At 26.7% G+C, this 26528-nt stretch overlaps 1 protein-coding gene across 4 annotated transcripts in view; it reads left to right on the top strand.

The window, feature by feature from the left end:
- The window catches only part of cher (filamin A protein cher), a 570661-nt gene that overhangs the window by 318848 nt on the left and 225285 nt on the right, over positions 1-26528 (top strand). For all 4 annotated transcript variants that reach the window (XM_075363574.1, XM_075363565.1, XM_075363566.1 and 1 more), the window contains 5 exons: positions 341-497; positions 7332-7461; positions 9699-9855; positions 10986-11153; positions 12107-12237. In XM_075363574.1, coding sequence (XP_075219689.1) covers positions 341-497; positions 7332-7461; positions 9699-9855; positions 10986-11153; positions 12107-12237 — 743 coding nt within the window. The remainder of the gene's footprint in view (positions 1-340; positions 498-7331; positions 7462-9698; positions 9856-10985; positions 11154-12106; positions 12238-26528) is intronic.

Here is a 26528-nt window from a genome sequence, read left to right as displayed (position 1 = left end):
TGAATGTAAATAATATATATATTTTCTGTAAATAACGTGAATAAGGGCAATCAATTTGTGCTCAGAAGTGATCAGCTGTCTGTTAATAATAATGAAATTATAATTCAATCATTTTAAATCTTGACTTGGTCAAACCAGAACTATTTATTTTTAATAAGTTTAGTATTTTTAACTTTTTGATATTTTAGACTAAAGATCACTGGATCCCTTGATGTTCCTTAGATCCCTTTTTATTAAAATAGAATACAATGTTAAATAGTCAAAGGCATCACAAGTTTTAATTTTACAGTGATTTTGTTTTTAACAATACTATTCTTTTTTTTATTGTAATCACTTTTAGGTAGCAGTTGATTCACCAGTTGACTCAAATCAGATACAGGTATATGGACCTGGTGTAGAACCTAACAAATGTAGAGCAAATGTACCAGTTAGTTTTAAGGTTGATGCATCAAAATCAGGAAAAGCTCCACTGGGTGTTAATATTCGAACTGAAAGAGGTAACTCTTATCCTTTTTTTCATTATTTTTATTGTTATTATAATTGTAGTTTTTTTTTGTACACTGTATATTTAAATTTATAAATAAATATAACATACCTTTATTTAGTATGGAAACTTGACAAAATGCACCAAATTAGAAAAATTTTCATGAGTTCATTTTGGTAATTGGTTATTATAACTGGAAATTCATGATTCTGTGATCTAGTCAGTTATTATTATCTTAACTACTTAAGCAGATATTTTTTATTTAGACTTAAACTTTGATCTTAAAACTTGCTTAATTGATTTATAAAAATAATATCATGTATTCAATAAAATCTAAAGAAAGTTATGTAGATTGTTAAAACTTAAGATAACTAATAAAAAATCTTAAGAAATATTTTAAATTAGTGACAATGATGATGTATTATGAATATTCTAACAAGTTGGTGATCAGTGTGATGATAGTAAATCTATTGATCTACATTTATTTTATTTATCCTAGTTAGATTTTCTATTTGGCCTCAGCCCCATAGCAGTTGTTGCTCTGTCTTTTTCAATAAACAACACCCCTAGTTCAATGCAGTGCATTTCAGACCACTGAGTTCTATTGATTCTCACTTTCATCTTAGGTCTATCCCTCCTTTTGTTGCTATCTACTTAAACTCTTTTAAACATATAATCTTTCTCCGTTTCGTTAAAAACTCTACCAACCACGTTTCTGCACCCTTACATTGTGTAATACATTTTTAATTTGGACCTTATATTATTATTCTTCTTACTGTAAAACATTGTTTATTTTTTAAAATATGTATGATTATATTTAATTTCTATATCAGTCTAATTTGTTTTTATGTAAAGTAAGATAAACATTAGTTTCATTAGAAAAAATTAACATTACTTTTATAAATCCGAACTAGCAGGTTAAATGAAAGCGAGATTGGTATCGAAAATCCATAATTTAAAAAAATTGTAAACATTTTTTGATAGTTCTGTATATGAAGTATAAACTGTTAAAATTTTTTGAATAAATATTTAAATCAAAGGCTGAGACCCAAACATGTTTTATTAAGGAATTTAATTTTTTTTCTCAGTTAAACTTTTAATAATGCATAATTTTTAAGGTGAACATGTCATTTGATCAGGGGATCAAATCAGATTCATATTTTTTTACTGAATATTTTAATATTTTTAGTAATTGTATTCTAAATATTTTATAACTAAGTCATTAAAATTTAAAACCACAAGGGTATATTTGAAATAAAAATCTATCAAGGGTAAGATGGGAAAGTTATACAAACTTTTTCCTGTTTATTTTTTATTTTTTTTGTTTTTTTTTTTTGTTATACAGAGTAATTCATGTAGTGTTAAAAAACGTGATTTTAGACAACAAATTTTTCTGATTTGTAATGTATTATGGAAACTACTGGAAATATGGTTCTGGAACCTGTTTTATTCAATTTTCCAGGCCAAAAACCATAAGAAAACATCAAATTTTTCCCGTTAATTTGAGTTCTTAGAGTTTCAGTATGGTTTTATTTAACTCTTTGCCCATGAATCAGAGAGAGAAATCTTTTGCTAGTTGTAAGTCACTAGTGGAATGTTTCTGGACCCATGTTTATATTAACTTTTTTCATTATTTTGGCTAGTAGAATGAGCTCAGAAAGCACTGGTAACACTGTGTGAATCAATCTGTATAATAGTATTTATGTATCACTTTCCTTATTTTTTTTGGATAAAAATAATAATTTTTGGAAAAATAATTTGGAAGTTGGAAAATAAAAAAAAGGAAATTTTTGCGATATGTTTTAAAGTTTTCAAAAAAAAATAATTAAGGTTAATTCCATTTCTGAAATTTTTATGATGATTTTTCAGAAAATTTTTTACCCAACAAATCTGGAGTTACAAGAATAGAAACAATCATATAGCCAGTTTACATTTGTAATATTAGGGTAAAAAATGAGTAAGAGTTGTGGTTTATGTTTTTTTCTGAAAATACCAGAATTATTTCTAAATACTACCTAAAATCGAACACTTTATTTTTGTTTATTTTTCCATGTTTTTTGGATTATCAAAACAGCATTACTCGTAATTACTTATTTTGCTTTCATTCTGTTATTTGAAATTTTATTTGAATAGTTTTAATGTAATTTTATTTAAAAATAAAGTATGGTTGAAATGCAATGCTTGGATAATTACAGATATTTAATAATTAAAAGGATATGAGATTTTAAAATTGTAAAAATACATGAGTTTTTATTTAATTATTAAATACCAGATTAAATTAGTTAAAAATGTTAATAGAATATTTTAATACAAATTAAAGATATGAATATTTGTATAAAAGATAAAATAAATTTATTGTATGGTATGCCCAAAGTAAATTTTCTGTATATAGCATGTACCAGTCTGCATAAGCAGAGCTGAGGCATGGTTGTTATAACAGCCTTTGTAACCTATAACACAAATTATACATTATATGTGTATACATTATACATTACATTGTATGTGTGTGTGTTTTATACCTAAAAACACACACACATACACATTTAACATAGCCTATTAAACATTATATACAGTTTCAATTTGAAAATTTTGGCAACATTGCTTTCACATATATATATATGTGACTATTTCATTATATATATAATATATATATATATATAATGAAACAAAACTTTGTGTTTTTATGAACATAAATTCTTTAGGTTAACGACCAAGTCTGCAGTGACCTTTTAGATGAATGTAATTATCTGCCCTCAACTCCTCATGAAATCTGATGTAATTCAATTTTTCAGTCTCTATTTTTGCGTAGATATCAACCAAGTATTGATTAAATAACGACATATTGTAGCAAATAGTTTTTTTCTTTTCTGTTCATGATAAGATAGGCATAAAAACTTGCAGCAAAGACAATTTAGTTGAGAAAGCACTTTGTTGTTGGATTGCACTGCAGTATATCTATTAAATATCCATAGTCACCATGGCAGAATATGAGTGGATACTGCAGTGTGTCATAAGATCGTTAAACTTCACTGATGCGTTGTAGCTGGTTGTTGTGGCTTTGAAGAATTATATCGCACTTTTTGGACTGCTCTCCAACTACCATCAGAGCTACTTCGCTGGCAGTTGGTGTGTTGTAGGGACCTGTATGCGCTTTATGTGCATTTCACCCCCTCAGATGTCAAATTCTGCAAAACCCAGAAATTGATTTTGAAATATTCATCTAGGAATAATTATGAGCTAGAACAGATTGAATAAATCATTAATTTTATAAGATATCAACGACATTTAAATTTTCTGCATTATCACATTTCACCTGTTTCACCCCCTTAGAAGCAAGATATCAAAAAATGCAGAAGTTGGTTTTTAGATATTTGTGTAAGGTATGCTTTAAAACAAAAAGTTGATATCTCTTTTAGAAACTGAGAAAATTGAAAAAACACAACATATTATTTCACTCCATTTCACTCTCTTAGCAGTCTAACTTCACCAAATCCTTTCTTAGCACACCTAATATATAAAACAAATATCCCCTCAAAATGTTGTGTTTCTAACTTTAAAAGTTTAGGCTGGGCATCCATGGGTGAATGAATCAGTCAGTCAGGACATTTTTATTTATAGTTATAGATTCTGCTTACTATTCAAAAAAATACTCCTAAAAAACATCTAGGCACACACATCTTTCATCTCTGCCACAGATTTACATTCTTTTTTTCACATGACCAGCCAAGCTTTCACAGATTTATAATAGACTTGGTTATAAAATCTGCTTGTAGATTCTGACCTTAATTTTTTAGGCTTCCTTTTGTCCTTTAAAATGTCTGATAAATCATGACATTTTGATATTATCACAGTCAATGCTCTGTCTTTATCCTACAAATGAGATCTTCCATCTTGCTGAAACATTGCTCCCAAATATATTTTTATAGCAACTTTGTTAATATTCACATCACTGCCTATTATTTGTAAAATTTCATCCTGGTGCTTCCCTATTCTTACTTTCGCTTACATTCTAAAAATGCATATCTTTCTTTATTTGTTTAAAATATAAAATTTCAGTGGTCAGTATTTCTTTATGAAAACTGATAGCATCTAAAAATTAAAAAGAAATTAAACATTTTTTTCAGTGTTAACTTTTGGGTATCTGACTTTTAATTTTCAGCAACCTTTTATTTTCAGCTGACTTTTATTTTTAAAATAACCCTTTAGATTGAATTTTTTGTCATCTTTTTTGTTAATTTTGGCTACTAATCTTTTGATGACTAGATTAACCATTTTTATTAAAAATTTATTATAAATTGTTTTACAGTGGATAAAAAATGTCCAAATACATTAAACTACATGTATACAGGTATGCTCAAGTGTATGTAGGGCTTGTTACAATAAGTTTGAAGGGGAAGTAATTGATGTAGAGAAGGAAGGAAGAACAAAGGAGGAGAAGTACTATGTATTAACATTGACCGGAACTACTACTTACCAAATCAAATCATAATGTTTCAATTCCTTATAACTCATCATCACTGGTAATATTTAAATCACAATTATCACTTAAATCACTAAATGCTATTAACACAGAACCTTTAATTATCAATTAAAGGTTCCCGAAACAAATAAGATGTTTCTATTTTCTTGACATGGCCACACTTTGATTTCTATTCAGCATTTGTAATTGAATTTGCTTGTTCTTCAGTTAATGCAATAGCATATTCTGATTTAAAATTAAATTTTTTTTTCACAACATACTCTTTTAAAACCACTCAAATTTTTTCAGTCTAATATAATTTCAAAACACTGTGACCTTTCTCAGCTAAAATTGAATCGATTTTAAATATTGTAACACATGGCTTATGCATTTTTATTAAACTGTACAATTCTGTTTTTAACATTGAATTTGTAAATGACACATTATTTTGTATAAGTCAATAAATCATGTCTGCTTTTCGTGTGTTCGAATTTGGAGTGCAGTTCAGATGCTCGTTGTGGTATGAAGCATTATCTGTGACAATGACCAAGTTAGAGGGAAGATTAGGAAATAATTGTTGTTTAACCCACTGTTTGTAATTAACAGAATTCGTATTGTCTTGGTAATCTCCTGTTTTGGTACCAGATTTAAATATAGGATGCATGTTCTTGCGAAAACTATTTTCAGAACCGCCATAAACAATGTAAGCATGCTTGCCTTTAGAAATTGGAGCAGGAAGGTTGCGGTCAGAGGAATTACTCCACGATATTGGTTTGGTATGACTGACATATAAGTAGGATTCGTCCTTGTAAATTATAGGTCTGTTTTGGTTGCAGTACTCTTTAATTGCTCTTAAGTAATGTAGCTTCAGTTCCCAATTTGTTATTTTTTTTACTAAAGTATTTCAATTACCTATTGTTTTTTTCCCATTTGAACCATATCTCTGTTTATGGACCATAAAGACCAAAGGTTTCCTGAAAATTTATTTTCTCTTTTATGACTGGTAGTAGCAATTGAAGAGTAACGTGTTTACCTTCATCAATGTGAAAATTATAAATCATTTCACAAATGACATTTTTATCAAAGTTATCCACAAATGTTTTAGGTTTTTTAGTGTAGATTTTTTTTAGGAGTGCCTTTATCAGGATTAGTTTTTGCTTCATTTAAAATTTTTTGAGCACTACTGAGTGAAATTCCCATAGCTTGGGTGAAACGTTTCAGAACTTGTTTAAGAAGGATCGGGATTAACCTTGTTCCTCCTTTGTCGCTATGTTAAAAACATTTAACATGACTTCTCTCATGTGGCTATGGATAAGTTTATCCCCTCCCCCAATTTTTTTCTATTATAGCTCACTACTTTTGCCCTCCATGATAATAAACTGGAATTATAATACTATCCTTCATTAAAATTATTGTAATCCAAAAAAACAGAATCCATTAACAACAGAAAATGTGAAAATTAAAAATTGTATGACACTGATACGTAAAGAAAACACACCATGATGTTTTCACAAAACTAATATAATACACTCACACAAACACATACAGACTCAGTAATAAACACATTATGACAGCGAAGAAGCAACTGAGTGAATGCATACCCCTGCAACACCTGAAGAGGTGTTGCCTTTATGGAAATGCTTCCAAGATAGACTTATTTAGGTTTGCAACAAGTCCTACAAATAGGTGAATTATGTATACACCCAATAGAAATAAAATCATATTTACTCTCATTTTCTGATTTACTATTACTAAAAAACATTCTGAAATTTTTAATAGTATAAATATGATTTGGTTTGGGCATAGTTGTTTACAATTACTTATCCATACTACTTTGAGAATCAGCTGTATACCAAGAACTAGAACTTTGCAAATGTACTAGATGTAACGAAACTAGATATAATAGAACATCATCATACTATATCTCATCATAAACAAAAAAAAATGTTTTGAATTGCATTCAGTTTCTGAGTTCACTGGAAGGTGTAGTGAAAAACTGAGTTTAAAATATACGTGGTTTTGTACCACATTCTGCCTTTTATAAAACAATAAAAACTAATTTGTTTTCATAATTTCTTGTTCAAAAAATACTGTTAAAAAAAAATAGGCTATTCAGATTAATTTCTTTCAAGATTAGAAGGAAATAATGGACAATATAATGTGCTGATAAAGAGTAGTAATTATTCATTTTTCTTTACTACCTATAAATGATAGATTATATTGGTAATAGAGCTTGATAATAGATTGAAATAGCTTGTTGACTGATACTGAGATATTTAAATAGATTATATTTAATTATAATATCTTAACTTATCAATCGATTTTGTTAGACTGTGGAAGAACAGCATTAATTTTGTGATAAATATGGTAATCTTTTTACTTTTACAGGTCCTCTTCCAACTCAGCCTGAAGTTCAAGATCTTGGAGATGGTACATATGATGTCTCTTACATTCCTGCTCCAGAAGGTGCAACCCTTAAAACTAATATTACCTATGACGGAAAAGAAATTCCACAAAGGTCAGTCTCTTTAAATTGATAGAACGTAATGTTTTTTCAGTAGAAAAAAATTGAATAGTAAATTATATGGAGGGACTAGCTGTGGAGGGTGTGCCGTAGGCACATCCTCCAGCAGTCCCTCCAGGCGGGCAGCATCTAGGAATGGGATTATTAGGTATCCAAAATTGATTACCTCTTGTGTACAAATATTTTTTTTTTGGATGATGAAAATTAATACAACAAAAGTTAAATTAGCAATTTAACTGTAGAAATTGATATTAACAAATCTGCATTGTCTGTTAGTGATCGGTACATTCTGGTGCTAATCTAAGGAGGATGCTCACACAGACAGACACACATACAAATGACCTTCAGTAGAGTAGATTTGATGTATAGTAGAATAATTTTTGTCTGAACCAGTTGAAACTGAGAGTTCCAACTTAATTCTTGTTAATTTGAATTATGCAATTTATTTATTTAATTTTCTTAACATTTGGTACCGTTTGTATTATACAACATTTAACAATTTTTAACAATCTTAAAATAAACTAATGTAGGGAAATTTTTTTATTGAAATATCTTATCGTGCATTTGTTTTTGTGATTATGTGTAATTGAAATCTATTTTGCTGAAATTTTATTTATTGCGCAATACCCTACATTATTTTAAATTAAATAAATGTATAAATAACCAATTTTAATATTAATTTTTATGACAGAAGAAAAATTTTATTACATATTTAATATTTTTTAGTCGTATAACTGAAAAAAAAGTTGTCAAAGAGAATAACATTAACACTAGACAAGGAAAAACTAATTCTAGATTAAAATATTTTGGAGATTTACCTTTATTTCTTCAAAGCTAGATCTTCATTAATTTAACTATATTAGTCTGAGTTCCATATAATATGCTAGTAACGTTGTTTTCATGTGGCACTCATGCATGAAGTGAAGTGACTACGTTAGTTGTTTGTGACTAGATAGTGGTTGTTTTCAAAATTTATTTTTTAATATTGCATCTTCTATTGCCATGCATCTTTTATGGGCATAAGTGCCATTCATGTTAATATCTTTTTGAATATCATACTGTAATATGTCAAGAGCTGATACATATCTTCAGTGATGTTCACAGTTTCATTAACAATAGTTCAGTATAACATCAAGAAAAGTATAATGTGGTCGTGCAGATTTAATAAATTATACAAGCTAATACATTTTTAATTTTTTAACATATATCATCTGGCTTCAGTTATGATGTTTTGTTTACTGATGTGGGCACAATAAAGAAACTGAAATAAATTCTTCTTTTATTGAACCTTGGAATTTGTTAGTTGTAATAAAGCCTCTATATTTACCATGGTCTAAAGAAGAATATGCTTACATGTTAGTTGGAATTACCAACAGTATTGGAAAAATGTTTTGATAATCTAATCAGTGCTTTCTTAAATTTTGATTACGTTAATGCATGCTTTTTATGTAATATTTTTTTAATTTTTTACAGATGTATAGCTTTGTAAAACTAATCTAAATGTTCGAATGACAAATAAAATAATGATAACTATATGTATTTAGGAAATACAGAATATTTTGCAATGAAAATACGTAATACTTAACCTATGAAACATTCCAATAATGCAATGTTGATCAGCAGAGAAGTTGCTTTTTCAGATTTTATCTGAAAAGTTCAAAGTTTGAATTTTGATCTGGCTTGACATTCTTCTCCCACTGTAAAATTTGTCATATAAAATTCATTAACTGTAACCAACAGAATTTGTTCAATAAATCAATAAATAATGAAAATCCAGAGATAATATTAAACTATTAAAAAATTAATATACATTATTGATTAGAGACATTGTATATAAGCATTATTTTTTTGATTGAAATAGAACAATCATTTTTGTTTTTACATTATCTGTCTCAATCTTTATTATGGGCGTGTTGCATGTAAAACATTTTGAGATGTATGAGGCACTTAGCTGCTTTCTTTGAGAGTGATGATGCTCATTATACAGGTAATTCTTGTTATGAATAGAGTCAAGGTATTAATTTATAGGACTAAATATCATCTGTATTTCAGTGGGCTTGGCATACCTATATGGAACAATATATTTAGTTCAGCAAAGAAGTAACTTTTAGGCATATACTAACATTTTATTTTTTTAAATTTTTAACAAAAGTAATTGGCAGTGGTATATTTTTAAATAAAAATATTGTAGTTAAACAACTAGATTAATGTGAACCCTTAAATTCTTTCAGCCCAATTCAAATGAAAATCCGTCCAAAAGTAGAACCAGAGAAGGTGAAAGTTGAGGGTCCAGGTGTTTCTGGTAAAGGAGTTCCAGCATCAATACCAGCTGAATTTACAATTGATACAACTCAAGCTGGATATGGAGATCTTGAAGTGCAAGTTCTGGTAATTGTTCTTGAATTTGTTTTAAAACGATATTAAGTTTAGCTAATTTTTATAAAAATTTTTCAATAAGTGAAATTTGTCCACATATTAAGTTTACTGATACTTTATATTAAAAGAATCTAAGGATTTTTAAAATAGTTTCAATGTAATGAAATTAAATTAAAAGGTAATCCATTTTTACATGTTTTGAATATCGTAATTTTGATTTATATGTTTGAATAAAAGTAAAAGAAAACAGTATTTTACCTCAAATTTTTGTTTAGTATAAAACCTTTAATTGTCTAGTTTAAGCCATTAATTTCTGATTATGTAGAGAATATTTAAAGGTGGTAGGGAATACTGCATGCATTAGAACAGCCAAATAAACTAGTGTTTATGTCTAATAAATACAGTAAAAATAAACACAGTATCATCTTGCTACATAATTGTGAGATGAATTTTATATTTTTGTTATTGTAGTATCATCTGGAATTTGTAACACATCTGGAATTGTACTTTTTATTGTGTTGATGCAATGTATGCTACTACTAAAACTCAACCAAGTCCTTAAAAACATTACTAATATTAATGAATTATAACAGACAGCAATCTAGATGAGTCTGTATTCACATTTTATTGATTAAGTAAATTTTTTTCAAAGAAGTCTTTCTGTGTTTTAGTACTTAAAAAATTTCTTTTATAGTTTAATGTTTCTTTTTCCAAAGTTATTTTCTTTTTGACTTCTGAATGATATTTTGTCTTTACGAAAATAAAACTTTGTAAAAAATAAAAGTGAAGTATTTATTCTTTTAATTGAGGTGTTAGAGCTCTGTCTGCTTTATTGTAATGAGTGCCAAGGACTCTTGTATTCTAACCTTCCTACTTCCATCAGCCCAATTTCCTTGAACAAATTTCTAGATTATGTAAAAAATCATAATCAGAGGTTTTATGGCAAATTATTAAATTTTTTAGAGTCATGTTTATTTCATGTAGGCTATAGTAGTAGTTTCAGTTTATGTTGATGAAATGAGGATTTCTAAATTGAATAATAATTCTGAAAAGTTGTCATATCTTTTTTTTTTAAAAAGCAACTTTATTTGTGTTTAAGCAGAAGTAATTCTTAAAATAATAACGTTTGCCATTTATTACAGGGACCAGATGGATATCCACGTAAAGTAAAAGTTGTTGAAAGTGAAGATGGAAAATTTACAGCAAGATATGTTCCTGATGATTGTGGGCGTTATAAGGTGACAGTAAAATATGGTGGAGAAGAGATTCCACAATCACCAGTGCAAGTCCAAGCTTTTGCCACAGGCAGTGTATGTACTTTTATTAAATAATTTCTGTTTGGTATTTTTAGAAGATTGTTGGTTATTACAGTTACTATCTATTATATTTTAGCACCTTTTCAAATGGAAAACAGATGTATTGTTGCTGTTGTCAATTTAAATAGAGTAAAGCAAGTGAAGATACAGATTTTCTGTTACAATGCCGGTGTGAAGGAGACGTAATTCTATATAATTTGAAATAGTATTATTAACAACTTTAGTAATTAAAAAAAAATATATATCAAGTTTTATCATGCTGTTCAGGTAATTACAACTTGTTTATAATTACCCTTGTATTACTTGTTTGTTTGTTAGTTATTATAGCCAATGATTACAATCTGTCCATTGGATCAAAAATGAGTTAAAAAATGACTAAAATGAGATTTAAAAAAAAAAATACTTAATTTATTTTTATCTGTTTTAAAATCCTTCTTCTTAATGTAAACAGTTTTTTGTCTTCTCGTCTGAAACTTATTAATATGTTTCTATCATTATTTTAAAATGATGATGTAACATTACCTTTACTATTTTAGCTTCATTGGTTTTGTTTTCTTTGTTTGTTTTCTATTGGAATATTAAGTGATCTGGTTTGTGCATTAGGGTTGTTTATTTAGGCTTTAGGAAGCAATACTAGCTGTCACATTAATACAACTGATCTGTTAAAGTGATCAAAGATGATCAATCTAATTAGAAATAGCTACCTACCAGTGTGCTAATCAAATGTATAAAAAGCAATATTCCTTTACAAAATTTGAGAACTTAATTTTTTTTTTTTAATTTGCCGTGCAAAGGGATAAAAGGAATAGTAATTAATTATTTTTATTAAAATGATGTTGACAAATTTGAAGTATTTTATTTATATAAAAAAAATTAAGGATATTAATGTTAGACATTTCATTTTATATATTTTTTTAAGTGAATATTTTTCTATTTTTCTATTGTAGGCAGAAAAATGTAAAATAACAGAAGGTATTCAGAAGACAGTTGTGAGTGGAGAAGAGTATTGCATAACAGTTAATGCTAAAAATGCTGGCAGAGGCAACGTAACATGCAGAATACGTTCAACATCAGGAAGGTAAGTTCAGTTTTATTATTTACTACACCAGTGAAATAATAAATAAAACTATAATCATTTTTTATGTTATAAAATTTTGATTCGCTGATAAAATGTTTTATTAAGCTGGTGAATAAAATAATCCAGAAAATAGATAAGTTTTTGTTTTAGTTTTAATGATTTAACAGTGTTCCTGTCCTAGAGGTTAGTTTGGTATAAACTTTATCCAAACTTTAATTTTAAACCATTTACAGAAATATATTTAAATTAGTGTTTTGAATTAATTTTTTTTTTGGTGGGGGGGAAAAGCTCAGCCTATGTTTATTGAAAAGTTGATGTAGTTATATCTGAATATTGAAATCAGAAAATCTACAGTATGGACTGTACTATGTTTGAGGCCAATATATTTTGCATTGAATTATTGAGACATTATTTATCTGAATATAATGTATTTCTTTCTTCTTTTTTTTTTAAATGTGGTGTAAAGATTTTTTCAGCTGTCTAAAAATAACTGTGTAGTCATAGTTGTGTTTTAACTGTGTATTAAAAAAAAGAGATAGATCATTAAATGTAAAATTCAAAATCATGTTTTTAAGAGTTGATTAAAAGTAAGATTGATTATGGAGAAAATAGTTTTGATCTTGTTTTATCATCACCACATAAATTCACTGTGTTAAAATTAAGTACAAGAACAAATTGTAACTACAAACAACACAATCTATTAATATTCCTGGCTAGTGTTTTAAGACAATTAAATTTAATTTAACTAGAAGGTTTCTTACCAGTAACCGCATTTTGAAATCATTTAAGTGGAATTTTAACTTCTCTAATTTAATTTTTTCCTTGAAGATATGTGATATATTGTGTATATACAATATCAAAAATATATTAATTAACAAGTCCAAAAATAGATTCAATTTTTAAACTTTTTTTATAATGCAATATTGAGAAAAATCATATTTCTTCAATTGAAATAAAAATTGTTAATTTCAACAGTAACACTGCCTTATTTGGTGTAATATGTTGACTGCTGGCCGAAATTTGTAAAAGTTGTCCTGAAGATGATTTTTTTAATATTTTTTTTTGTTTTTGAGGTAATATTGCTTTCTGCTTTTTCATAGTACTACAATCTACTTCTTCATAAATAAAATCATTCCAGATATAAAAACATCTGAAAAAATAAGATAGTCAGAACATGGTGCTTGGTCCACCTCATGTACTGACTTGACAACTTGTTAAGTACAATATCCAATATTTAATGAGCAGTAAATATTTTAATTGAACTACTTCATTTACCTAACGATTCTTTGGATAATAATTTACTGTTATTACCATTGTAGTAGTGTTATTATAACTGGCTGAACATGCTGTCTTCAAAATGTCAGTTTTGAAAAAAAACAATTTTTGTGGTAATCGTATAATATTTAATTCCTCATCTAGCACTAATTATTCTTTCATAGAATTTTTTTGTTATTCTCACATCTAGTCCACTAAAAAAGCAAACAAAAGAATAGCTTTTTATCTTGTTTTAATAGATTCACATTATATTACATTCTCTGATATAATAGGTGTCCTAGAGGGTAGATAGGTTCTAATGTGGAACAAAAACAACTGTACTGTTGATTAAAGTACGTTAGACTGAGGCATGTTTACAAGTGTGGAATTGACTAAATGGGTAGTTTTTCTTAGTAATAAAACACACTAGACCTGACTAAATGCTGTGTATAAAGTCTCCTTCACTGTAGATCACTTTGAACACACATTTTGTGTATATTCTATAGCCAACATGCTAAGTTAGATAATATTGGCTCTACTAATTTTAATTATTTTGTGGAATGTCAGAAAGTATCTTTCTTGTACAGCTCATTTGTTGGTTGTACTATCTGAGTTGTGTATCTGTGGTAACATTTGTATAGGTACTGACTGTGACTCACACATTTTTTGTGAGATTTTTTTTATATCATTTTTGGGAGTTGGTCATCTTTAATCATTAGAAAATTAAAATTATAAGAAGTGATGTATCATTTTTTTAAGTTCAAGGAGTATTGAATAGTAAAATTCATTGTGAAGTAAAAAAAAGAGAATATGGATGTGTGTGAATGGATTAAAATATTTAACATAGGATGTAGAAAAAAAACAGTGAAGTTTTCTAATAGGAAACCTATTAAAAACTATTTTATATCTTGCAAAATTTCTCTCCTACTTTAGTATTGTTAATATGCAATTGTCACCATAACATTGTTCCTACTGGGAATCCTAGATATAGTTAAATGTATAGTAATTTTTAAAGTGATGCCATAAGGGAAATGCTGTATTGTGACAGATTATGTGATAACGGTGTACTTTACAAACAAAATAATCAATAAAATGGAGAATACAGTCATTAAAATGGGAAAAATTAAATAAACCATGTTAGTAGGAAGTTCAGGGCCTATGTTGTGGAACAGACTGGAAATTGTTCTGATGGAATTTGTGCTACAAAGGACAAATTTATAAAATATATCATTCTTCTGTGTAGTGTTGTAAACATTTTATTATGTTTCAAAATAAACAAGACATGTTAAAAAATAGTAAAGCAATACCAGACCTCAATCTGCAAATGTGTAACATATTCTGTTCACTGAATTTAGATTAGAAATTTGGAACCATTACCATTTGTTTCATCACATGAAAATTTTCTAACAGGAGAGCGGTTTAATGCTTATGGCATGCTGAAGAAGGAGGTTAAGTGATTACTCTAATTTAGATGTTAAATTCTATGGTGGTGAATACAAAAATTCAAGTAAAGATATTATAAATGCCTCTATATCAGCAATGCCTAAAGATAAAGTAATTTAATATAACTAAATTGTAAAAATGCTAAATTTTTTACAACAAAGTGGTGCTTACTTTCTAGATGTATTTCATTGTAATGTACCAGTATTATTTGTTTTTTTTACATCAGCTTTTCTCAATTTTTTCTTGTTTTTTGTGGTCAATTTTTAATTATAATTAATTATTTTTGAATTTCTACTTCATTTTTTATTGAAACATTCATATTATTCATTGTTATTGGTTTGGATTCTTGATATAGCTGTATATCTGAATGGTCAATTTTAATTTTTGCATTTATTTTTTTTAAATTAAATTTTGAATTTTTGAATGATTTTACAAAATTTTTAAGAAATTAATTTTTTTGAGTACTTTAATGTTTAAATAATTATATTAGTAAAATGTAATTTATATGTAAATTTGTGCGTTTTTTTAAAAATATTTTTAAATGATTTTAAAGAATGTATATCTATGGTAAAACCTTTTATCAATCTTTTGCCTTTTGTTTATTTTATATATTTTTTAAGTTGCCTTTATTTTTGTAATTATTTTCAGATTGATTTATTCAGAATAATGCACTTTAAAATCACATTAATTATTCATTTTTTTTCAGAACTTTTAAAGATTTATTTTCCCAATCGATAATTATTTCAGTTTTCCATTTTTGATAAATCTTACTTTTCATAATTTTCATTTTAATTCTATTTTCTTGTTTGGGTTTCTTGCTTTGTGTATGAATTAGAAGCTTAGTTGTAAAAAAAAAATGATTTTTTAAAAGGCAGTTATTTGTAATGATGCATTTAGTTTAATTGCTCATTTGAACAAGATTTTTTGGACTTATGTTTTTTCAAGAATTAGTCATTATAGACTAAAAAAATATTAAACAAAATGTTAATTTTTTACATAAGTGAAGTATAATGATAACTAATGGCTTCTTGCTGCTCGCATTGTTATTATTACAAAGTAATGTATATATTTAAAAAATCTGCTAACAACCTATTCCATTTACAACATGTCTCGCTCCCAATCTCCTTGTTTTTCTCTTTCCTTTCCTTTCCTTTCCTACAAAAGTAAAATGCATGTTCAAAACCAATTTCCAGTTCATCCAGATGTTCTACTGATTGGGTTGATTTTTTTTTATTCTTCTTGGAATGGGCAACAGATATGTCATCAAGCATTGACAGACCTTCAAAATGATTTTCCTGTGGTAATAATCTTGAAACATTCCTCAGTTATGTAATAAATGAGGATTTTTTGAGGGATTCTCAGAGAGATTCAGTTTTGGGTCCAATGAAGCTTGATGATATTCTAAGCAGAATAAAAAACAACCTGATCCATCCAGTAGAATGCTCACACGGTCTGGAAATAAGTTTTCAGATCAATTTTTTTTTAATGTATAAGATATGGATTTGCATAATCTCTACTTCTGAGAATTCTGATCAGTGTAATTTTTTTCAGATTTTTATTTTTATTGTTATATTGATATTATGGTCATTTACTTCCAGACATTTTAAATATAAACTATGATTGCTATGATGAAACATATCAGTAACCTTGTTTACTTATGACTAAACTACTCTTTCTCATGGGGAGTACTAATATCTACACACACTAATAAGTTTTGCATTAAGTTTTCTGACTATTTCAGAATTATTGTGTGTAGATCACATTCTCTATTTGAGTTAATATTGGAAAGAGTTAATATTTCTAATTATAGATTCATCAGTTCTCATTTGTCTCCTTATCTCTTCAATCCTGATTTAGTCCCTCAGAATCACCAACAGTACTTCTTCAAACTCCCACCTCCATTGAATTCATTCACCTTTCAGTATTTGTGTTCAAAACAAGTTTTGAAATGAGAAAATAGTTTAAAAAATTATTCATAAAGAAACTTTTTGATGAAAGATAGAGAAAATATAATGAAGTTTCATGATATGGATCAACAAAATCTTCATTCCTGTAGTCATATTTAATAGGAATTAAATCAAGAGTGACTGTTTTTACAATGTAATCATTCTTATATATTAAACACCTGATTGTTAAAAAATGTCCAGAAAAGTAGAACAATTTCAGTAGTATGTATTCATGTTGAATGGAAAAAAATATGAAAACAGATACATAATTAAATTAATAAACCATAAATAGACTTGATAATGCAATCAATTTGGCGATGAAATAATTAAGTTTTCTGCCCAAGGTACTTGGAAAATCAGCAACAAGATAATCTGTAAATAAAATTACTTGCATACTACGTGTATTTTTAATATGCTTCCTTTAATAATGTTTTCTTTGGAAGAATAAGGAAGCTATAACAACACAACAGTGTAGCATAATAGTATAACAGTATAGTGTAGTGCTTTTTGAATTTAAAAAGGAAACAAAACAATTTTACTGAGACTAATGCTAGATTTCGTAACTGGCCTTAAATTCTAAAAGAAAAAACATAAAACACACTCACACACATTATATATATGTACTACGTACTATATAACTTTGTAATATCAACTTTTAACCTGTAACTTATTTTATAATTTTTTAATAGTATTTTATTAATTCTAAATCCTGTTGTAAGAATATCTTCACGAGGAGATTATTTAATTCTACTGAGTATTTTATTTTGTCAATTAGAAGATTGTTGTCATTGAACAAATATATTGCCAACAGTATAACAAGTAATAAGTTATTAATTTTAAAGAAATATTTCCTGAAATTTCTTTCTGTTATTTATCTTTTAAATTAATAAAGAATCACAAGATCTTGAGTTTTAAAATTTTTATAGAAGCAGATAGAGAAACTTTATTATCACAAATGCATAAAGATATTCCTGCATTTTATAATATTAGAGATAGATTTATACCTATAATTTTTTTAAAAAAATTTCTGTAAATGATAATACTGCGAGTCATTTCCATTTAAACAACAGTCTCAACTAAATCAGTCATTTAGTATACTTGCTAACACTCAGTTTTCATTTTCATGAGTATTAACTGAATTAAAATTGCTTATTTTACAAATTATAATAATATTAATTTTATTATCTCACACTGTATTGTACAGCTGTATTATACAGCTTTCTACTCGTATGTTTATGAAAAACTACTCCTGCATAAAATGGAATATGCTTATTATTTTTTTTTTATGGGGCAAACAACACATCAGATTGTTTGCTATCACATTACAACCTGATGATTCCACAATTGTAACTGGAATTTCTTAGGGAAAAAAATGCGCTGGAAATGGAAATATGCAAAGTTAGAATAGTGCCAATAGCTGAAATCACATTTTGTGAATTGCTTTTTGTAGATCACTGAAGTTAACCCTATTTGCATTGTTGTTGGAGCTTCTCTGTTCATGTTACTTATACTACTTGTTTTTTTAAAGGCGGCATAGCATATGTATTGTGAAAAACTTATTTTTTTATGATATTTTATCATATTTTCTTTAATTTTTCACTTACATATCAAAGAAATACTCTTCTTTATTAAAATAAAATGCTCTTTTCAAATATTTAATGATTAATTTGTAAAAAAAGTTGATTAGTTGTGGAAGCTGTAAGTTTTAGATTGATGCTTTTATTGTAGGATAAAGAATGTTTTAATTTTAACATTTACAGAATTTTATTTCTAAATTTGAAGAAAACTGTTTTACTGTTTCTATAAATTTGATATCTGTTGATTAAGGTAAACAACTTGCTTAAAAGCATGAATTAAAGATTCATTATGGAAAAGGGGTTAGAATTATTATTTACCATTATTCTGTTGAACAGTTACTGTTCAGATTAATGAAGTTAGATGTTCTTACATATTAAAAGTAAGCATAGTTTAAAGTATTTGCTGCTGTGATGAAGAGTTGTAAATTGTTGAGTGAAAATATGTATAAATAAGCGTGAAAGTAGTAGCTAAAAACAAAATTCTTGTTATATATTTTTTTAAATGTATACTGGCCCAAAAATTAAGATATTGTTTTGAAACTTTGAAAGTATTATTATCATATATTTATTAATCTACTATGGTTTTTTTGTGGTTATTTGGTAAGGGAGGATTGTAACAATGTTGAAAATGAGAAATGTCAAAAACTTACTGATTTATACTGTACTGATATGTTGGGGAGTGCTTCTTGCCTGCCTACGCGTCCATAGGTTTAAACAATGCATTTTCATTGTATACAGTTAGAATTTTATTAGTGTTTAATAACCCTACTAGTCACTACATTAAAAAAACAGATGGTTTAAAGAAAAGATGTAGTTTATGATTTAATAAAAAAAAAACCCTTATGTAAATTTGTTATTTTGGTAAGAATTGAAATTAAAATTTATTTTCTGAGTTTTTTAAAATCTTGAATATATGCCTTGCTTATTAAGGTAATTCATTTGTTGCCAAGAGTAATAAAGATATTGTTATGATCTGGGTCATTCCCACTAAGCATTTGACACAATAAATAAAAATATTGTTTTTAAATTACTGCCATACATTAGGCGTCGTTTTATTTCATTACTCTCTTCTCAAATAAAAAAGAGTTTTATCAATGAAATGAAATCCCACATAGTAGCATTCCAACTCCTTTTACTGGACTAAGAAGATTTAGATTAGTTACTGTTATGTAATGTTAGATAGAATTACTTTTTTGGAAAGATTAATATTTTAACATGAAAAAGAATTAAAAAATGTTTTTGGCAACTCTTGTGATTTTTTCTGTAATAAAAAAAATTTAATAATTTAGTAATAAAAAAAAGAAGGAAAATGTTAGTGTAGCCAAGAACATTTTCAATTTTTTTTTCAATTCAAAATATTAATCTTTCCAAAATAGTATCCTACTAACCTAATCTAACATAACCTAGCACGTACTAATTTAATCTTTTCAAACCAGTAAAAGTAGTTGGAATGCCATCACACCATTTTAATAATACGCTTCTTATATGTTAAATTTGGCTCAATTGTGTGATTTCACATCTTTTTTACACATAATTTATTATGATAACTTATTTTTGGTTGAAATCCTTGTCTTTTTGTTTTCTTATTAAAGGATTTTTTCATGTGACAGTTATTCTTATTTAAGAATACCAAAATTATAATAAAAAATACACTTCTTTTAATATTCCCCAGCTGTTTTAACGATTTTTATGATTAATTTATTTTTGATGTTATATAATTTATTTCACTTATTTTCATGATATGATTGTCTGTTCACTCAGTAGAAAGGAAAAATTTGTCACTGAATTCTTTCGCTGAACAAATGAAACATTTCAGAATTTAGAACTGTATGTTTTTCTGTAATAAAATTGTTATTATTTAGACTGAGTACAGAAAATATATTTTTTTGAATTGCATTATTTATTTTTCTTCAGAAAATCACAAATGTTATCAATTATCCCTGTACTGAAACTGTTTAAAAGATTTTGAATTCAATATTCCTGTTGTATTGATTAATTATACACATGCTAACTCTTGATTTAAAAAATCCCTAAATTGTAAGGAACAGCTAGGTTAAAATCAGTGTTCTAAAATGCATTTTTAATGAAGACTTTAGTGATCACTTAGTAGTTCTCAAAATTCTCTGTAACCCACCCATTTTCAACTATCTCGGAAATTCAGCTCCCTTTTTTTGAGGACATTAATTTTTATAATTGATATGATATTGGATTTTCAGTTCTTAAACTTTTTTACTTTCTTGAGTTCAAATTTTTTTATGTTTTTTTATTGAATGATCTTTGTAACAAAACTAACCAAATTACAAAAGAAATAATTTTGTGTTAATGAAGAGTAGAAGTCCTTCGCATGAAGATTCTGTCAAATTAGCTTTTTGTTTAGTTTGCTTTTGTTAAAAAAAATGAAATAAAAATTAAGAAGTTGTTTAAAAGTTCAATCAATAAATAAATTGTTTAATCCAGTTAAAGTCTGAAATCCAGATTGTGTGGGTTGAATTTCATAGCTGTCAAGCCAATCATCCCAATGCTAAAAAAAAAAAAAAGCAGATGCATCATTCAGCATTCATGAAGTTTCATCAGTTACTCATTTCATAATAAGTAATGAGTATCTCATTTTCTTTGACTGGGGATATTTAGATAATTATCCATGATATTTCTTGTACCTCACAACCTCTGTTTTTTTTACTACGAAGTGAAATTATCGTTTAATGTAATACAGAAGAGTTAGCTACTGTTACGGCAACCTTCACGTTAATTTTCTCTTATTTTATTTAAAAATCTTTAAAACTGATCAGTAATTAAAACAAGTGCTAAGTAAGTTGTATCTTTTGGTTTTGGATATATATATATATATATATAAGTCTAGATATATGTTCTCAGTATACTTTTTAATTTTATTTCTCTAGATTACCATCCATTTAAATACAATTAAAAAACTAAATAACCACAATTACTAAAAAACAAACATAAAGAACACGTAAATTAGTTTAAAATAACACACTTCGCCTGAAATCCTAGGATTTTTCAAGTGTAAAATCAAGCAGACTTTGCAACCAAACTGGACTGGCCTCTCTATTCCAACTGAGGCCAGTCCAATCTGATTGATAAAGTGTTACTGTATTTCTGAATTTTAAGAAAGCCTGGATTTCAGGTGAAATGTGCAATTCATTACATAAGCTACTCTAATATATATATATATATATTCTTTGGTTTTATTATTTATTTTTTAAATTTTTTTAATATAATTTAAGGTTTTTATGATGCTTTGTTGTTTTTTTTTAATTATATTTTAAGTAGTTAGTAACTAATATAATTAAAATTAAAGAAAATACTGAAAATGTATTCTCAACTTTAATTTTTATACATTTTGATAATAATTCAAACATTGTATCTACTCTTTTTACTGATTATTAGTGTAAATATTAATAAATGAATTGTATAATAAAACAGAACTCACCATTTGAGTAACATCTTATGCTAAATATCAAGATTCTGACAGAATAATAAGTATAAAAAAATAACAATATTTTTCTTCTTTTATGTTTATCAGTGCTTTTGTAATGCAAACTAGCTCTTCAGATGAATAAGTTTAATAATTTATGTATTCAAAATATCAAAAGTTTTAAAATAATAGAAAAATTATCAAGTATGATTGGAGGGTGATTGTTTACTCTTTCTATTGTTAAAAAAAAACTTACAGTATTTATTTTTTTCACTGTGTATTAAATTCGTTTGACTTAAAAAATATTAGTGTGAAAAATACAAACATAAAGGACTCGTGTAAAATCAAGCATATACTTCGTATTATTATTTTTTAAATTTTTAATTCAATTAACTCAAGTATGTAGTGAATTAAACCTATTCACATGCCCTCAAAGAAAATAATTTACTCTTTATATGTATCCTAATTCTTTTACTAGGAAAGTCAAAGAATAAATTAAAGTTTCTTTCCTTTGCTATATCTCTTGACGACTTCAAGGTTAGCAGCATCTTGACTGCAGGTATGGCTCTCTTCCAGTGAATTTCTGCCAGTGTAATTATTTATATTCTTCTCACTTCTGTTATTTCCATACCTGTTACTCAAATTGTGTCAAGACAAATTAATTAAATACATCAAGAAACAGTTAATTTATTTTAAGAACGTGCTTATGTACGATGAAACATTTATTAAATTATATTTGAAGTTTTCCTCTGTAATCAGCAATTAAAATACCATTCAATTAAATCATTTTCTGCACTCCATTGAACACTACCATAACTTCCTCTGATTATTAATTTTTTCAGCCGTATCTAATGCATAATATAAATTTAATTACTTCTATTTCTTTTGATGTGATTTTTTAATGTACTAGCAGAATTTTAATATTTTTTAGTACCATTTTTATGAAAGAACTAATTTATAATGTCAGATATAGTTTTAGCAGGTGGACTATTTCCCACCCATTAATTTTAAATAAAATTAATTCTTACTCTTAAAAAAAATTACTGTAAAGAATCTAGTGTATAATTTAATATATTTTCTAATATTACAAAAAATTACAGTTTTAATCCTTAAATAATTTTAACAGTTCAAAACTAATGAAATTATACATGATTTACTATGAAATATAATAAAAACATATATTCCTATTTCTTTAAAACAGATATTTTACTATTAATGCACATTTACTTGAAAACTTAAGGAATAAATTTAAATTAGAAGATTAAAAATTATTTTTCTTATGGAGATGTAGTAAATTATTATTATTATTATTATTTTCACCAGTCTAATTATGATTTATATTTTCTTCATGTGGATTTTTTCTCTATAAGCTAATAATAATGTATTTAATAATAATAATAATTTATTCAATTTAGGAATGTGTTGAAAATGCTGAACAATCTAATATAAGTCTGTAAACTGATTTTACTATTAGTCCTTGTAACTGTTTTGGCCAGCGTTAAAGAAGAAAGTAGAAGAAGCAATAATTTTGTTTGAATAATGACCATAATATTTGTTCATATGTGTTTAATCTGACATTACACAATCTCTTAATGTAATGTTAATACATGCATAGTTAAATTTTCTCTCAATTTCACTTTTACAGCGCTGAATCATTATTTATAATTTTTTTTTTTGCTTTAGAGACATAATTTTTAATGATATGATAACTTTTATTAATATTTTACGCTTTTTAAATATTCATGGAGTTTTTAGACATTTCAAATAAAGCAGACTTGTCTTTTTCTATTCTTTTTTATTCTTCTGTTTTTAAAATGAGGTGAATCCTAAAGAAATTAAAGTTAAATGAAGGTTGAAAGGAAAATTGTATTTTAAGATATATAAGGGGAGTTAGATAATTTTTCAAAATAGCATTGAAAATACAACTTATTTTTAACATTTCAATGTATTATTTTAGCTGTATACATTTATTCAAGTAATATCCAAGCTTTTTGATTCATCAGTAAAATATTGTTTGTCAAAACTTCCAAACTTTCACTGATTACGCATTATTTGATGAAAATGTGTTTTTTTTAGTCGGTTTTCACTTTTTAAAATATTTATTTTTTTATAAAATAATAAAATATTTTATTGTACTTACTTGAAATGATTACAGATCTTTTCAGGAGTAATTAATCCCTTTCTTAGTAATCTGTTATTAACGGTATTATAATACCATTGTGAAAAGAACTTTCAGGACTATAATTTAGTATTTTCTTTAATGATCAGTTGTCATATTAGAATACCATTAAGGAGAGGGACTGAATTATTGTTCTGAAAAGATCTTCTGGATACATATTTCTAAGTATTTAGAAAACGAGTCATAAATACTTTATTAAAAGTATAAATTTCATCTTGCCGTCCTGATCTAGGAATTCAACTTTTATTACATTATAACTTATCTCTAATTATGATTTATATTTTCTTCATGTACATTGCTTCTCTATAAACTAACAATAAGTATTTAATAATAATAATAATTAAATCTGTATTAAATTTAGGAAGAAATATGAGTCATAAAATGTGATTCTTGATAATTTTTTTAAAGAAGAATCTATTTCAGCTGTTAATAGATAGTTATTTTATAATATAGTAAAGAATGTGATGTTTCCTCCTTTATAAAACCATTACATTTAAAAAAAATAAATTTATCAAGTTTTTTTTCTGATATAAAATATTATCATAACTTGTTTAGTTTAACATTTGTTTTATTTCTTGACATTTAAATGAAATTGTAATGTAAAAACAACAATACTCGAAAGATTCAGGTGCCAAAAATTGTTCCAAAAACGTTAAATCCAAACTTTAACTTATATTAGAAAAAAAGATGATATATTTATATAACTTGTATGTTTAATTTTTTTGCCAAATGTCATGACCTATTTTTCTACCTTAAATATAGTAGAGTCATGGAATTACTAAGTCGTCTGTGACCTTCTGTCTAGTTTTATTTTTAATTAAGCAACTCTTAGATTTGGAAATGTTATTGTACAGATTTCTGTAATTATTAATTTACATGTTAATGAAATATTTTTTTCATAATATTTTTGAAAAGGATTTTCATTATTTATTTTTGTTACTATAATTTTAATCGTATAATTGATTTTAATAAATTTACATTTATGGTCAAAGTGAAAAGGTTAACGAAACAATAGCCTTGGTACTTCTGAATCAATTTAAGATACAAATAGATAATATTTTGTTACAGGATAAAAGAATTGTTATAATTTTTAAAAAAGTATCAAATTTTTACATAAATGTCTTTCTACTGTGTCTAATGTAATTATCCATGTAATAGAAATGGACATTTTCTATTTTTAACTATCCTAATTTTTTTCAGTATATGAGTAATTACTTCAAAGTATTTTTATGAGCGTTTTTATGTGTGCCGTTAAATAAAAAGCAATAACATAGAAGGTTTTAAAATTTAGTATTTTTTGTATTGCATTTAAGTTAAAAGTTGTGTTGCAACTGCAATATTTTCTTTATTTATCCTAAGAACTTTGCTTTCTGAAGTTACGGTGGATTTTATTGTAAATAATTTTACGCTTGTTTTAAGAACAATGTATAAAAAAATTCATTATGTTTTATTTCAGAAATATCACTGCATTAGTAGTAGACCAGTATCTAATGGATCAGACAATTGTCTCTAAGTACCAATAATGTTAAGTGATACTTGGTATATTTTTTTTTAAGTTACATCATTTTTCGGTTGAGTGTTTACATTAAATATTTATTAATCTTCAGCAACTTTATAGAAACCATTATAGTAATTTTTTTAAAAATAGACTATTATTTTCTTCAAAATACTGATTTACAAAAGATATATTTGTATTTTAGCAGTAATTAGGAGATCCAGGTTTATCTAATAGGCTCTTAAGCTGTTTAATTGTACATCCACTGAGCAAGAAATAGACTTCCCCTAAAAGTCTACAAGGAGTCCCCTCCTGATTTTACCAAAGAGCTAGGATCTCACTTGTCTGTATAAGGCATTCTCAGAATGGACCTTGAGACTTACACCTATTCCCAAAAAAACAAAAGTGGAGACTTTTTATCAAGAGGAAACTTTATGGCCTCCTAAAGGCTGCAGATACCCACTCTTCTTCTTCTTTTTCCTGTTTAGCCTCCGGTAACTACCGTTTAGATAATTCTTCAGAGGATGAATGAGGATGATATGTATGAGTGTAAATGAAGTGTTAGTCTTGTACATTCTCAGTTCGACCATTCCTGAGATGTGTGGTTAATTGAAACCCAACCACCAAAGAACACCGGTATCCACGATCTAGTATTCAAATCCATGTAAAAATATCTGGCTTTACTAGGACTTGAACGCTGTAACTTTCGACTTCCAAATCAGCTGATTTGGGAAGACACGTTAACCACTAGACCAACCCGGTGGGTTGCAGATACCCACTCTACCTGCAGTCTTTAGGTCATTGAGGCATTCTTATCCAGATGAGAGCCACAAATTACTGAACAAACATTTTTGTGGATCACTTTCAATGTATGCTAAAAAAGTATTTTCTGCAAAACTTAAAGAGCCACCTGAGCTCAGGTACAGGGATTTTAAAGGACAGCTTAGTCTGTTCCTGAAAT

Source organism: Lycorma delicatula, chromosome 4, assembly GCF_047948215.1.
Source record: "Lycorma delicatula isolate Av1 chromosome 4, ASM4794821v1, whole genome shotgun sequence".
Lineage (NCBI taxonomy): Eukaryota > Metazoa > Arthropoda > Insecta > Hemiptera > Fulgoridae > Lycorma > Lycorma delicatula.
Note: the sequence above shows the minus strand (reverse complement) of the source record. Positions and strands in the feature narration are given on the sequence as shown.